Source organism: Gamsiella multidivaricata (assembly GCF_025024155.1).
Source record: "Gamsiella multidivaricata strain RSA 2152 chromosome Unknown BC939scaffold_102, whole genome shotgun sequence".
Lineage (NCBI taxonomy): Eukaryota > Fungi > Mortierellomycota > Mortierellomycetes > Mortierellales > Mortierellaceae > Gamsiella > Gamsiella multidivaricata.
This window is the reverse complement of record NW_026251810.1, coordinates 85,261-98,090: the sequence shown is the minus strand read 5'-3', so window position 1 is coordinate 98,090 and position 12,830 is coordinate 85,261. Positions and strand designations below refer to the sequence as shown.

The 12,830-nt window shown below is 49.4% G+C and overlaps 4 protein-coding genes across 4 annotated transcripts; 3 read left to right on the top strand and 1 right to left on the bottom strand.

Annotated features, from left to right (window-relative positions):
- Positions 1–4,052: 4,052 nt before the first annotated feature.
- Positions 4,053–5,093, top strand: BC939DRAFT_533025 (uncharacterized protein; the record flags this gene model as incomplete). The annotated part of the gene is made up of 2 exons (XM_051561684.1): positions 4,053–4,495; positions 4,584–5,093. Exons 1-2 carry the CDS (start codon positions 4,214–4,216, stop codon positions 5,091–5,093), a joined length of 792 nt encoding a protein of 263 aa, XP_051407199.1. The 5' UTR covers positions 4,053–4,213.
- Positions 5,094–5,983: 890 nt separating this feature from the next.
- BC939DRAFT_17511 (WD40-repeat-containing domain protein) lies at positions 5,984–8,717 on the bottom strand. The gene is made up of 8 exons (XM_051550405.1): positions 8,542–8,717; positions 8,223–8,445; positions 7,885–8,109; positions 7,286–7,787; positions 7,141–7,202; positions 6,946–7,048; positions 6,599–6,843; positions 5,984–6,501 (listed from the first exon to the last, which is right to left on the bottom strand). The coding sequence occupies exons 2-8, from the start codon at positions 8,322–8,324 to the stop codon at positions 6,016–6,018; spliced, it is 1,725 nt and encodes a 574-aa protein (XP_051407198.1). The 5' UTR covers positions 8,325–8,445; positions 8,542–8,717; the 3' UTR covers positions 5,984–6,015.
- Positions 8,718–8,837: 120 nt separating this feature from the next.
- On the top strand, positions 8,838–9,994 carry BC939DRAFT_403015 (RING/Ubox like zinc-binding domain-containing protein; the record flags this gene model as incomplete). The annotated part of the gene is made up of 5 exons (XM_051552710.1): positions 8,838–8,930; positions 9,013–9,125; positions 9,262–9,412; positions 9,506–9,711; positions 9,859–9,994. 5 exons carry the CDS (start codon positions 8,838–8,840, stop codon positions 9,992–9,994), a joined length of 699 nt encoding a protein of 232 aa, XP_051407197.1.
- A 1,147-nt stretch (positions 9,995–11,141) lies between these two features.
- BC939DRAFT_466945 (uncharacterized protein) lies at positions 11,142–12,266 on the top strand. The gene has a single exon (XM_051557704.1). It carries the CDS (start codon positions 11,512–11,514, stop codon positions 12,022–12,024), a length of 513 nt encoding a protein of 170 aa, XP_051407196.1. The 5' UTR covers positions 11,142–11,511; the 3' UTR covers positions 12,025–12,266.
- The last annotated feature ends 564 nt before the right edge of the window (positions 12,267–12,830 follow it).

Here is a 12,830-nt window from a genome sequence, read left to right as displayed (position 1 = left end):
GGCGGTGGTCTCTTTTCGAGGCTCGGAGGGAATGTGAGGACTGAGCTGACGGCAGCAATGCACACGCGCGCACACGGAAGAGAGGGTATCGAGTTTAAGAACCGTGATATGGAAAAACCAAGAACCAAAAACCAAAAATCTCTCGCACAAAGAGTTGAATCCTGGACAACGCTCTCCCGATCCAAGCAAGCAAGCAAGCAAGCAAGCGCCGACAGCTTTTTCAAAGGGTTCACTGTACACGACCGGGTCGATGGTCAATCAGCACGAGAAATGGGGCCAAGTGATATGGAAGACAAAAGGAATAAAGGCAATTGAGGCGAGAAGCGTCCGTAGGTAGGCGAGGTGTTAGTGACGAGGGGAAGGATGCATCGGAAGGAGCAACGGCAGGGAAAGATAAAACTGGGAACTGGATCTGGAAGTGCCTAGAAAGACCTCAGGATATACATATACTGAGCAACGGCTGGAGAAGAGGCGGGCGGGCGGGCGGGCGGTATGAGAGTATAAAGTGAACGAGGAGAAGTGTGAATATGTGCGAGGAGTGGTTAGGAACAGAGGCAGCGGTAACAGCGGTCGGTAAAGAATGCTTGGTGGGAGCAATGGTGGCAGGGGGTGATGAGAGTGGTAGTGAGAGTGATGGACAGAGTGATGGTGAAGCGTTGGATGGAAGAGGAGGGAAAAAAGCCGAAAACAGCGGGGAGAAATATGAGTTGAGTGTGTGAGGGAGGGAGGAAGGAAGACCAGACACATCGATACGCAGTAAACAAACGCACTACTCCTGTACGCTCATCTCTTTGACTGTGTCAGTAATTGGTGCTTCAATTGCGTCACCGGATTCTCTCATTTCTGTATGTGGAGAGCAGTGGGAGTGAAGACAACGTTTCTGAAAAAGCTTGCTACACATCTCACTTTCACCGATCCACCGATACTGTACGCGTCCAGCCACATGTGGTAGAGGAGAGAGCAAACTTATTTTATTCTACGCGTCAAAAAATCGATGCGCGCGCTTCCCGCCGCCGTCGTCCATTCACTATTGTCTCTACCATGATCGTCGTGTACGATTTCCGACTCCATAACGCGGACGCTATTTCGTTCATGGAAGTTCGATATGTTGAGCGCGTGTTGGAACTCCTCATCTGTCAAAAGACTAAAGCTCGTAGATGCCTCCGCAAACAATCCTTCTGCAGTCTCCTCACGATACGCAGCGGCGAATTTATCCGTTACGTCATTTTGAGGACCTTCAGTGAGGGCTGCAGTGTAAGCTTTACCGATTCTGACACCGACTTTCCGCATAGACCGAAAAGTCTTGGATAGGAGCTTGGCAAAGAACAACTGTGCTTGAGATGCAAAGCAGACAAGACATGTCCGCCTCAGTACGAGTAGCCCCACCATGTCCTTGATCGCCCCCATATTTCTCGATAGGTTAGAGCTCGCAGTGATATGGCAGGGCCTCGAAAATTTTGTAACTAACCTTCACCTTCGCTAATGTCGACGATCGATGTACTTGCTTCATCAGTGAGTGCCGCGATGTGGTCTATCAGTTCCTCTTGGTTGGTTTCCGTCCGTTTTTTGCCACTGGAAGACCTGTGCCGTTAGTTATCAAACAATCGATGATGTTGTTCACTTTAGTACCTGGGCTTCTTATTATTCGTATAGAAGTAATAGGACGTGCCATCCAGATGAATGTGACAGGATTGTGCCCCATGACAACCAGACTTTAGCACAATTGTTCGGACAGTTTGTCAAACAAGTCGGCATTGATATTGCTGTGGTAGTCATGGTCAGTAGCAATAATGCCCTTCTCTCGAACGAAGTCTGGCACCTTGTGCCATAGCTCGGCGCCCTGCGTAGGTCGCCAGCCTCTCTTCGCCCTCAGATGCGCCTTCCGCAGAGATAGCCAAATGCACATGCTGTCCCGGATGAATTGCCTCATTCTAGCACATTATACATGCTGCGAAAAGGATTAAGGTGGTTTCCTCCCTGAATCGTTCACAACGGTTCCTTTCCGTCTGACCCATCACATCTTCGCGCAGTGGCTGGTATGGCAGTAACTCTCGTCCAAGAAGACTTCTGGTCGTTTCGGCTCTCATCTTACTTCTCTATCCGCTGCTATGATTCCCGCCAGGTTTTTGAAGTGATGTCCAAGAGAAGTGCTACGCTGGTTGGCGAGTCATGCATGATATTCTGTCTCACGCACAGACCCATCGCATGAAAAAATACGTAAAATCGTCCTGGGCGACCGAATGATGTGTTCGTCCCAAAGATGGTTTAATATGATTTTTGCTGAGTTAAGGTCTCCTGTTTGGTTCGTCTCCATGAGCGCATTCATGATGATCGCCATAACTCCTCTCGTCTTTCTCTTTTTCGGCCGATTCTGCCTGCTTTGCTGATATCAAGTTTGTCGGACTTTGCGAACTAAATTGCTTCCGCGCAATTCCCTTTCCAATGCCAGTCAGAATGGGCAAACAATTGTCCTTCCTGCTCGTTTTAAGCTTCGTGAATCAGAGCACGGCTTCATCTGGAGAGTGAATAATCATCCTGCACATGTAAACGAGGATGCAGTATTCGTTGCATGTCATACAACGTCTATTGCGTATCAAATCGGCGTTGTTGTCTTGAAAATGTCGTCTTCCTCGCCGTAGAAGCGGAAGAAGGAAGGTAGAGTCTGAAGGGCGCCTTCTCTATGTTTTTGTGAAAGGAACGGATTGATCATCTGGCCTTTGTACGAAACGGGTTAGGAATGAAGATGCAGAAGCCTGTAGATGCAATAGGACTGTGATTGAATGACATGAGGAGGAGTGCAAACGGTCAAATCAGGTGGAAGTGAATCTAGGGTGGAAAGGGGACTTTATTCGTATCAATGCTGCTGTCTAGTTCTACGTGTGGATGGGGTTTATATAAACTGGCTGGATAGATAGCAACAGTGTTCTAGAAAGTCGTATAAAGATGGGCGAAGCGCTGATGACATCATAATGCACTTAGAGCATAAACCTGTTGCAAGGAGGTTGTGTTTCTAGCCGTTAACCATGGACCTGGGTTGGCCTTTGCGGGTTAAAGTCCTAGGGATTCTATAGGAATTGGCGGTAGGACTGCCATCGATAGCCGATAGCCGCTTCGAGTGAGAGTGACCACAGGCATTCCAGACGAAGCTGATGGAGTATCTTTGGGCAGTGCAACATGGGTTCGAGGATTCCTTCTAGGAATAGGAAAGCTACTGAAAATAGACGTGTCAATGCTCTCAGGAAGCTCGATGCGAAAAGGAGAGGTGCTGCCAAACATGATGTTTTCGTCGATACTGTCGCGTAGATCAGTCAAGTTGGCGTAGATAGTGTGAGAAGGATGGGGATGAGAGGATAACACCAGCATTCAGTGTAAGAGCGTTAAAGGAGAATCTAATCTATTTTCTAGGAGAATGGTGTGGTGTAGCCCTAAATCAGGGGGGAGAGTTCAAAGGTTGCACTAGAGTTCGCACCACGCGTTTCGGCAACTTCCGGAGCGACACGGGTCCAACCATGCCCGGTAAAAGAGTGAGGGGATCATACAGACATACTGCCTAGTTCCTCGACCTTTGATTATGTCGTCCTCTTCTCTTGGAGCTGACTTCGATGTTCCATTCGATCAGCAGTGACAGCGGCGGCAACAAGGTCTCCACCAGTGGCAGCGCCAATTCGTCTTCGATGCTGCCGATGGTTATACCAACGCTGCCGGCCTGACACTGACGGCAATCGAGAGTCTTAGTTGCATCCAACGCGTGCTGGACTGCTGGACTAGCACAGTCTAGCACTGCTGGCGCCTGCTGGATAGTTTGCTCCGCGTAGTTTACTGGCGACATTGACTACAGTGCGCTGTACCTTGCTGCGCTGAGTTGAAACGGGCTTCCTTGCGCTACCGCGCAATGCTGGCATGGAAGAGTTGAGTTTGTAGTGCGATGATGAGTGGACAAAGAAAAAAAAAAAGGAGACTTTCTATGGCTGATCTAGCCATTTGGTGGCGCGCAATGTCATGCCTACTTTTTACTCCCTTTATCTTTCGCTTCATCCCCCTCCATCCTTTCAGCTCCTTTGCGCTCCACTTGCTTACAGACCCATTCAACCAACTGGATCCAGTAATCACCTTCCAGACTGCGAGTTCACAAGGGCCTGAACCATCTCGGGCGCCAGCTACGTTGACTTCTTCCATATCCAGACCACTGGCCTATCTCGGGGTCCATCCACAAATGACTCCACCGCTATCACCAGATCCCCATCAAGCTTTCATTCAGTCCACCCAGCAAATGGCCTCAACATCAGGTCGCCTCGACAACAATCTTGAGCTGGGACGTTTGCGTTATCAGTACCAAACAATTTTTCGCCTCTGCGTCATCCACACCACCCAGATTCGGCGATGTGAAAGCAACCTATTGCAACTCAAGAAAGCGAATCTGGAGCTGAGGAACGAATTAAGACAAATGGAGCGGGGACTGGAAGCCCAAGCTGAAATAGCACGCGCGTATCGCCCTGTAGGTCTACTGTTAGCTTAAAGTCTCCGCTTATGGCGAGCCTCTGTTGTGATTTTCCGTCAGACTGACTCACCGCGTCATATTACAGGTTCCGAGGAACCCTCCAGATGCCAACGCGCCCCTCTCAATGAGCGAACTGGATAGCTCGGAACCCCATATTGTACGGAACTTGAGAGACTATGGCGAGGCTGGGTCTGGCGTATCGAGCGCACAAGAGCAGGCCTGGATGTATTTGCGTATGGATAATATCGCATCAGCGGCTGACCAAGCGAGACTATCTTCGGCCCCCTCCCTCCTGGAAGGCGAGAACATGAACGAACGCTCTAAGACCATGATTCTTTCGGAGAAGCCTATGACCAAGCCCACTGATGCGAAATTCAGCATATCTTCGGAAACGAAGGAAACCACAGTCTCCAATAATGGATCGAATGGGCAGCCGGACCGCTCCAACGACGGTACCATGATCGTCGATGACATTGATCATGCCGCTAGCTCCTCGTCCGCACGATGTCGGTCGCGAACCAGAAAAGGGCCTTTCAAAGATCGAGTCGTGGCCGTCGTCATCCCCCCAAGAAAGCGTAAATCCAAGAAGAAGTGAACATTGCAGTATGGCTATTTGCAAATGTATACGATTCTTTCATGAGAATCGAACGGTATTAAAATAAATAAGGAGGTTTATGGAAAATGAACCAGGTAAATATTCAGCCAGGGGGGAAAGAGAATACATCGAGGTGAAGCTGCAGATCCGGATCGTTTTTTGTGTCCCCTAGTGATACGAAAGGGCTTCTTGTAGTGCACAGGGCCAAGGCTTTCATCTTTTCCGGGGGTTGCTTCGTAGTCCTCAGAAAATGATGGCGGACGCCTTCTTGGCAGTCTTTTTGATCTCAGGAGCGGACATGCAACAGCGACAAAGACGCTGGCGAGCAACACGCACAAAAAACACCCTTGGGATAATTTGAACTGTTGTTATCTCTCCGCTTTACCGCAAAGGGTTCTGAATAAGATTCAAAGATACTTGCGGCGGAAAATTAGTTGGCCACGTTTATTTATGCTCTCACCTCGGAGATCGATTTGAAGGGCGCAAATAGAGTGAATTGGCGCTTGCAGCGGGATCCGTTTCGACGAGTGGAGGCAAGGGATTTTACGCACTTTTTTCCTTCAACGTGGTCCTTTTCGTGGAGGAATACAGGGCTAGATCTGCCCCCGATTCGAATGGAACCCCAAAAATGCGTCTCCTCGCTATCCAATCTGAAGCACTCGCATACATACTAGTGCTGGAAATATAGTGTCATTAGTAGTCGGATGTCTACAGAACCGTGGCGAACGCGTACCTCCATACTTGTGCAGACAGTTAAAAGCAAACTTGGCGGACCTTGTCGCTTTTTTTTTAAAAAAATTAGCCCGTGCCAAGAGACCTTCGGCTCCACGTCCACTCAAACATCACCTCACAGCTGCATCAAGTGGTATTCGGAGAGTTACACCAGCATTGTTCTTTCAGCAAGCAGTTCAACTGAATTTATTTACTTCCGTCTCTTAAGTTCACGGTGCTCGCCTTCTTCGTCCCGTTCATCATAGACCGGCTTAGGCTGGTTCTGCTTGTATGCGGGCGTAATCCATTGTGGGTCCTTTTCGACGACATCCGCATATTTCAACAGTGCGGCCCTTGGATCTTCTTCACGCATAGTGTCCTTCACAAAATCTGTCAGGACGTGCTGGATCGTGCTCTGACCGACCTTGCCTCCTCTACCAGGACCAGTCAAGGGCATCTCTGGACGATGAGAGGCCTTGGGATCACTGCGCAGCTTTTCCTGCTTACGTTTGCTGGTCTGGACCTTATCCTCCTTAAACATGGGCAGGGCATGGGGGGTAATGATAGGACGATCGATCTCATAGTCGTCGACAGCCCTCTTCTTGGGTGCTTTGATTGCGCACAACTTGGCACCCTTGTGTGATACATCTGGGTCGTAAAACACGTGCGCCGATCCGTCTGCATTGCCAGCTACAATCTATTTTTTGAGATGGATGCACTGGTTAGCTCCAAGGCGCATGTGGTTTTCCTATTCTAAGAAGACAACGAACAGGGATGAGCGCGAGTCCACAAACCTGATTCAACTTGTCATGCCATAAAACCCTCACGACGCTGCTCTGCGATACGCTGACGGTGCGCACAATCTCCAGATTCTCGTTATTCATCATGACTATCTTGCCATAGCCCTCGCCCTTTTTGACCCCGGTGCCTGTCAAAATAAGTCGCTCATCTGGCGAAAAGATGACGTTGGCCTCAGAGTTCAGAACGGCCATGTCCTCCGCAATCGAAAGAGGGTGTTTCAAGTTCCTTGTATCCCACACTATTTGCAAAATGAATAGAGTTATGTGTGAGGTAACAGATATCGACTCCCTAGCCGCACTAGGATGGAATAAAGGTATTTGTATCGGCTCCCTTTACGTACATTTCACTGTATCATCGCCGCCGCGGGTTACTATGCGCAGACTATCTCTGGAGAAAGTAATGCATGATGTTTCTGTTCCCTTGACATGGGCGTTCTCAATTGTCTATGCGTAAAAATGAAACACAGTCATTATCGAAACGCGCTCCTTCAGTCATCGTTAAAGGTAGCCCTTATCTAAGATGCATTTGTCCTTACGTGAATGGGCCGTAAGAAAGGTCCAGTACTTGGATAAAGAGATACTGTGCCATCGCCGGCAGCTATTAGTACAAGATAATAAGACTTGTTAGCTCAAAACTTCGGAAACAGATCAGCCGCGTTAAAGAGAGTGACAAAAGCGTACCTCCTCCAATCATCTTTCCGTCCGAGCTGTAGGCTATCGCAGTAACAGGAGTCCGCCCACCGCGTTCTTTGGTCTTGTATGCAATCACATCAGCCTGTTTGCGAGTGTTCTCCACGTCCCAGAGTCGGATAGTGCCATCTGTCGACGAAGTGATGAACCTATCTTTCGTATGTGGATGCCATGCCCCGCTTGTTAGGGACGCTACATGTCCGGAGGTCAAGCGGAGGTCGCGGATGTACGGGTCTCCCTTTTGGTAGTCTGCAACTTCTACTCCATTCCGGTCGTATATCCTGGCTTTTGCTTCGCCCGATATGATCAAAATCTTGTCGCCGGTCAGCGAATATTTGAGTTCGTGAATCTGATGGGCTCCACATGGTTCCATGGATCGGAAAGGTTTGAAGCGTGTGTCCATTCCAGCAAAGTCCCAGAAGCAGACATTAAAATCATATCCTCCTGTGACTAGTCGCGCTCCCGCAGGGTCCAATGCCATGGCTGAAATAGTCTGGGTCGGGTTCAGATAAAGCAGTCGATATGCCAGTGTTAGCTTCTAGCCTAGAACTCTACTGAGACTATAATGATCAGTTGACACGGCTCCTTACCTTGCTGTGCTCGTTCATTATGATTTCGTGAGAGATCGGAAGCGTTGAGGAGTCCGGACGTCCAGAAGCGTCGCCTTCATTGTTGTCCTTGTCATCATCATCACCACTACTGCCACCATCATCGCTGTCGTTCTCGACTTTATCCTTGGATCGTCCACCGTCCTTGAGTTCAGCGTCCTTTGATCGCGATGACGACGATTGTTCGAGCAATGCTCCTCTTGGAGCCTAGTATGATCGCATTAGTCATAAACGGTTATTTCAGGCATGTCAGATCCTGCTTCCCTGAAAAGCAAAGGGCGGACGAAACGCCTTTGCAGCCCAGATCAACATTCGCATACCTCCTTCGCCTTGTCCTGATCCACAGAGCGCCTCATTTGTTCATATTGCTGAGTGCTACCGCTGTTCTTGGATGACTTTTGTTTTCCAAACGAGGTGGGCATGAATGCTCGCAGTGCACCTACGCCATCGTCATTTACAGGTGCCTTCCTGGGCTCTGGGGCCGGCTTGGGTTTGGAGGAGCTCGTTTTCCCAAACGACGTCGGAAAATACTTTGCAAAGTCACTGTCCTAAAAAGATTCGTTGCAGATCGAGTCAGCATCAGTGGTGCCTGTCGGCTGTGAACTCAAAATTCAGCAAGTCGATGGTGATATCGCTTACATCCATTGCTGGTTGTTAATGTTATGGTGTGTGGGGGGAAACAGAAGGCGAATGAAGGCCGCTGTTTGAGTATTGTCAGAGTCAGGCCGACCCTCCAGAAATGGCAAAGGTGCCAACCCAACCAAGGGCGCCCGAATGACGTCGCCTAGTTTTCAGCTCGCCTTTAACTCGAATAAGAAGTGTTTGATTCATTCATCACATCCAACTCTTGAAACGCCCTTTTGCGATCCCCGTCCATTCCGGTCCAACACTTTCGATCCCTCCTTAGCTTTTTGGACTTTGCTTTCGCCACCATGATGTCCGATGAAGAAGATTTTGACTGCCCCTTGTGCATGGAGGAGCTCGACATCTCGGACCGGAACTTCCGTCCCTGTCCCTGCGGTTATCAAGTATGGATGAATGGATTCGCTCAGATTGTCCGATTTCGCAGGATGATGATGTATTTCTGACCTGAGAGATGATCAACCATAGATTTGCCGCTTCTGTTGGCACCATATCAAGGAGGATCTCAATGGTCGCTGCCCCGCCTGTCGACGAGTGTATACGGAGGAAACAATCGAGTTCACGCCTATTTCTGCAGATGAGTATGTGGGCAAAAATACGATAAAGGCGAAAAAAAAAAAAAAAAAAAAAAAAAAAGCGACGCGTGGGCCATTGGCTCCATACAACCTATTCTGCTTGTGTAGCGTTCGTTCGCTGACTCTGCTGTACTCTTTGTAGGCTAGCCATGATCAAGAATGAGAAAAGACAAAAGGAGCGCGAAAAGAAGGAAATTGAGGCCATGAACAGGAAGCATCTTGCCAACATGAGGGTTGTGCAAAAGAGTTTGGTCTACGTGATTGGTCTTCCAACCAAGCTGGCGAATGATGAGGTTCGCGCAATGTTTCTGCTGTACTATGTTTTCTGTTCATTTTGAGCGTTTAATTGACACTGATAAGGCTGTCCTTTTGTTGGTCCATTACAGCACACATTGAGGCAACATGAATACTTCGGCCAATATGGTAAGATCGCAAAGGTCGTCATCAATCGCAGGAACGCGCCCATACCATCAGGAGGGTCTTCTCCAGGCCCAGCCAGCGTGGGAGTCTATATTACTTACGTTCGAAAAGAGGATGCCGCAAAGGCAATTGCTGCCATCGACGGTAGTATATGGGATGGCAAGATTCTTAGGTACACTTTGTTGAATTCTGCTTGGCATTCAGTGAGCGAGTCCAAATTCTTTTCTTCGTCCTGGACTTTGTGGAGGAGGCCTTAACCTATATGATTTGGTCTGGTACTGAATTTGGCTTTCATTCAATTGGCTCGTGTTCTATATAGAGCATCCTATGGCACCACTAAGTACTGCACGTATTATTTACGGGGCATGTCCTGTCAGAATCCAGGATGCATGTATTTGCATGAGCCAGGCGAGGATGCAGACAGTTATACGAAGGAGGATCTTGCTGTTGGGTAAGGGCTGTGTGAAATTGTACAAAATGTGAAAATATTCATATCCAATGTTTTCACTGCTAATTTTATTGGATTCATTTTCTATCAATGGCGGATGTAATACAGGAAACACCATCTGCAGGACCAACCAGCACCTTACGACCCCTATGGCAAATTCGCGAGTCTCGGCCGCCCTCCATTACCGTCCCATGCATCATCATCTGGCCCCTCGCAGGCACCCAGACCGAAGCCAACGACGGTGCCGTCCTATCACTCTAACACGTCGTCGCTCTCAGATTGGCCGGCGCCCGGTGGCGACAGATCTTGCCACGATGATAAGGACGAGGAAGGCTCGGCTCTTCCTGCAACAGCGTCCTGGGCAAAGATTGGCAGCAACCCATCAACGCCAACGCTACATAGCACAACAGCTCGGAAGTCCGACAGCCTTCCGCCACTGAGGTCTAAGGGCTCGACAACATCAATAATCACTGGCGTAGTTGTAAATAATGGCAAGCGGAAGGAGCTCAGTTATGTCAAGGATGGATCTCTGGCAGATTGTAAGTCGTATTTTAGTGTCTTTCATGGGGGTCATACTTTTGCTTATTATTTGTTTATACTGATTCCCAAATCTCAACACAGCCCCTGTGGTAGATTCTCCAACGCCTGCAGAGGCGCTAGCCATCGAGGCTGCTGCAAAACAGCAGATGTTATTAGAGCAACGGCAGCAACAGGAGCAGCAACGGAAGCAACAAATTCTGCTGCAGAAGCAGCAGCAGGAGTCGGAACAGCAGGCAGAGCTCTTGAAACAGAAGCTTCGTAAACAAAAGCAGTTAGAACTGGAGCTAGAGCAGCTGGAGCTGCAAAAACAAAAGCAACAGCAGGAGATGGAGCAGAAGATGCAGAGACAAAAGGAGAAGGAAGAAAAGCGGAAGGAACAGGAACGCCAGGAACAGCTGCAAAAGGAAAAGGAACAAGAGAAGGCCCGCAAGGAACTAGAGCTGAAGGAACAGCTCCAGCGGGAGGAAGAGAAACGTATTGAGATGGAGCGTCAAGAGAAGGAGCGTCAAGAGAAGGAGCGCCAAGAGAAGGAGCGCCAAGAGAAGGAGCGCCAAGAGGAAGAGCGTCAAGAGGAAGAGCGTCAAGAGAAGGAGCGTCAAGAGAAGGAGCGTCAAGAGAAGGAAAGGCTGGAGAAGGAGAGGTTGGAGAAGGAGAGGTTGGAGAAGGAACGAGAAGAAAAGGAGCGGAAGGAGAGAGAAGCCAAGGTGGAGCAAGAAAGAATGGAACAGGAAGAGAAAAGGCGAGAGCTCATAGAGAAGGAGGCCCGATTGGCACAGAACCAGCCAACACTATCACTGGGCTCATTCTCCTTTAATCCCGATTCCTCCTTGGCTACACTGCCTCATGGGCTAGGCAGTGGTGATGGGGTTGCATCTCTGGGCACGGAAACAGCTGGTCCATTCGGTTTGGACACCTTCGCCAGCATCTCCAGCATGCCTTTGACTCCAACACACTATACTGGGTCCTTCAACCCATTCTCGATGGATGACGAGCCGCTCATGCGTCGCAACTTGGCCCCATCAGCACGGTCCTTCCTTAATGACTCTGACTATGATCCTGCGACCGGTCGCAATCGCCCAGTGGGGCCTCCTATCCCAGGCAAACCAAGGCAGACGTCTCGTTTCGGGTTCGCTATGGACAACCAATATTCGAACTCATTTGACCGCGAGGAGTTCGCGCATCCGTCGTCTAATATGCAATCGATGCAGGACGGATTCAGAGCTCTCTTCCCCAACGTTAATGTCAGTTTTGGTCTGCCCAACGGTTCCCTCGGACAACAGCAGCAGCACCAACATCAACATCTTCGGCAGCTTCAGCACCAAAACCTGCAACACCAGCAACACCAGCAACACCTGCAACACCAGCAACACCAGCAGCAATACCAACATGGCCAATATCAGCCTTCTCCACTTCTTCATCGCCAGGATTCCGGTCTTAACGCTGGTATGTGGGACGGTGCTGACAAGCAGGAAGGCCTCTCATTCCAGCGCAGCATGAGCCAGCTAAATATGGACCCCATGCTGACGACGCCCAGCTCTCGCATGGTGGAATACCACCAGCAGCTCTCAATGCAGCAGCGACAGCCGCAGCAGCAACAGCGCGGCGGTCCACCGGGACTTGCACGCAATCCTATGACGCCCACAATGATCAAATCTCCACCTCCTGGACTCGAAAGTCTTGCTCGCGACGAATATGGAGGATGGTCCATATCTCAGCAGCAGCAGCAGCAGCAACAGCAACAGGAGCAGCAACAGCAACAACAGCTGCAGATGCAGCAGCAGTCTCAGCGTCTACTACAGACGTCACGACTTCACAGTTGGACATCCGATGCCAACATGGGTACTCAAACAACAAGTCCCCGGAACAGCCAGGACAATGCCCAAGACTTTTTTGGTGCGTTTTTGAAGGCAGCGGCAGCCTCGCCCGCAATCCAGTCAAGTCCAGCCAGAGGCACCGCTGGTATATGTCTTTTCGTTTATTGTAAATTATTGACTATAATCAATTAATGTATCGACATACTCTTAACTATTTGCTCACATTAATATACAAATAGGTCCGTCAACATCAATGGCGTTCCAGGACCCAGCTATTATGTCGGCGCGCATGTCATCATCTGGAATCCCACGACCTTCACTGGTAGAGGCACTTCAGCAGCCATCGGTTGGAGGGTACGCGGGCTCTTTTGGTTTTATGGGTCATGATCCGTCTTCAGGTATGTTAACATCTTTGGAACCCATGGCCATATATGACGCATATCAGCCCCAATTTTCTCGTAATGTCGCTTACCTTTGAACTACACCATA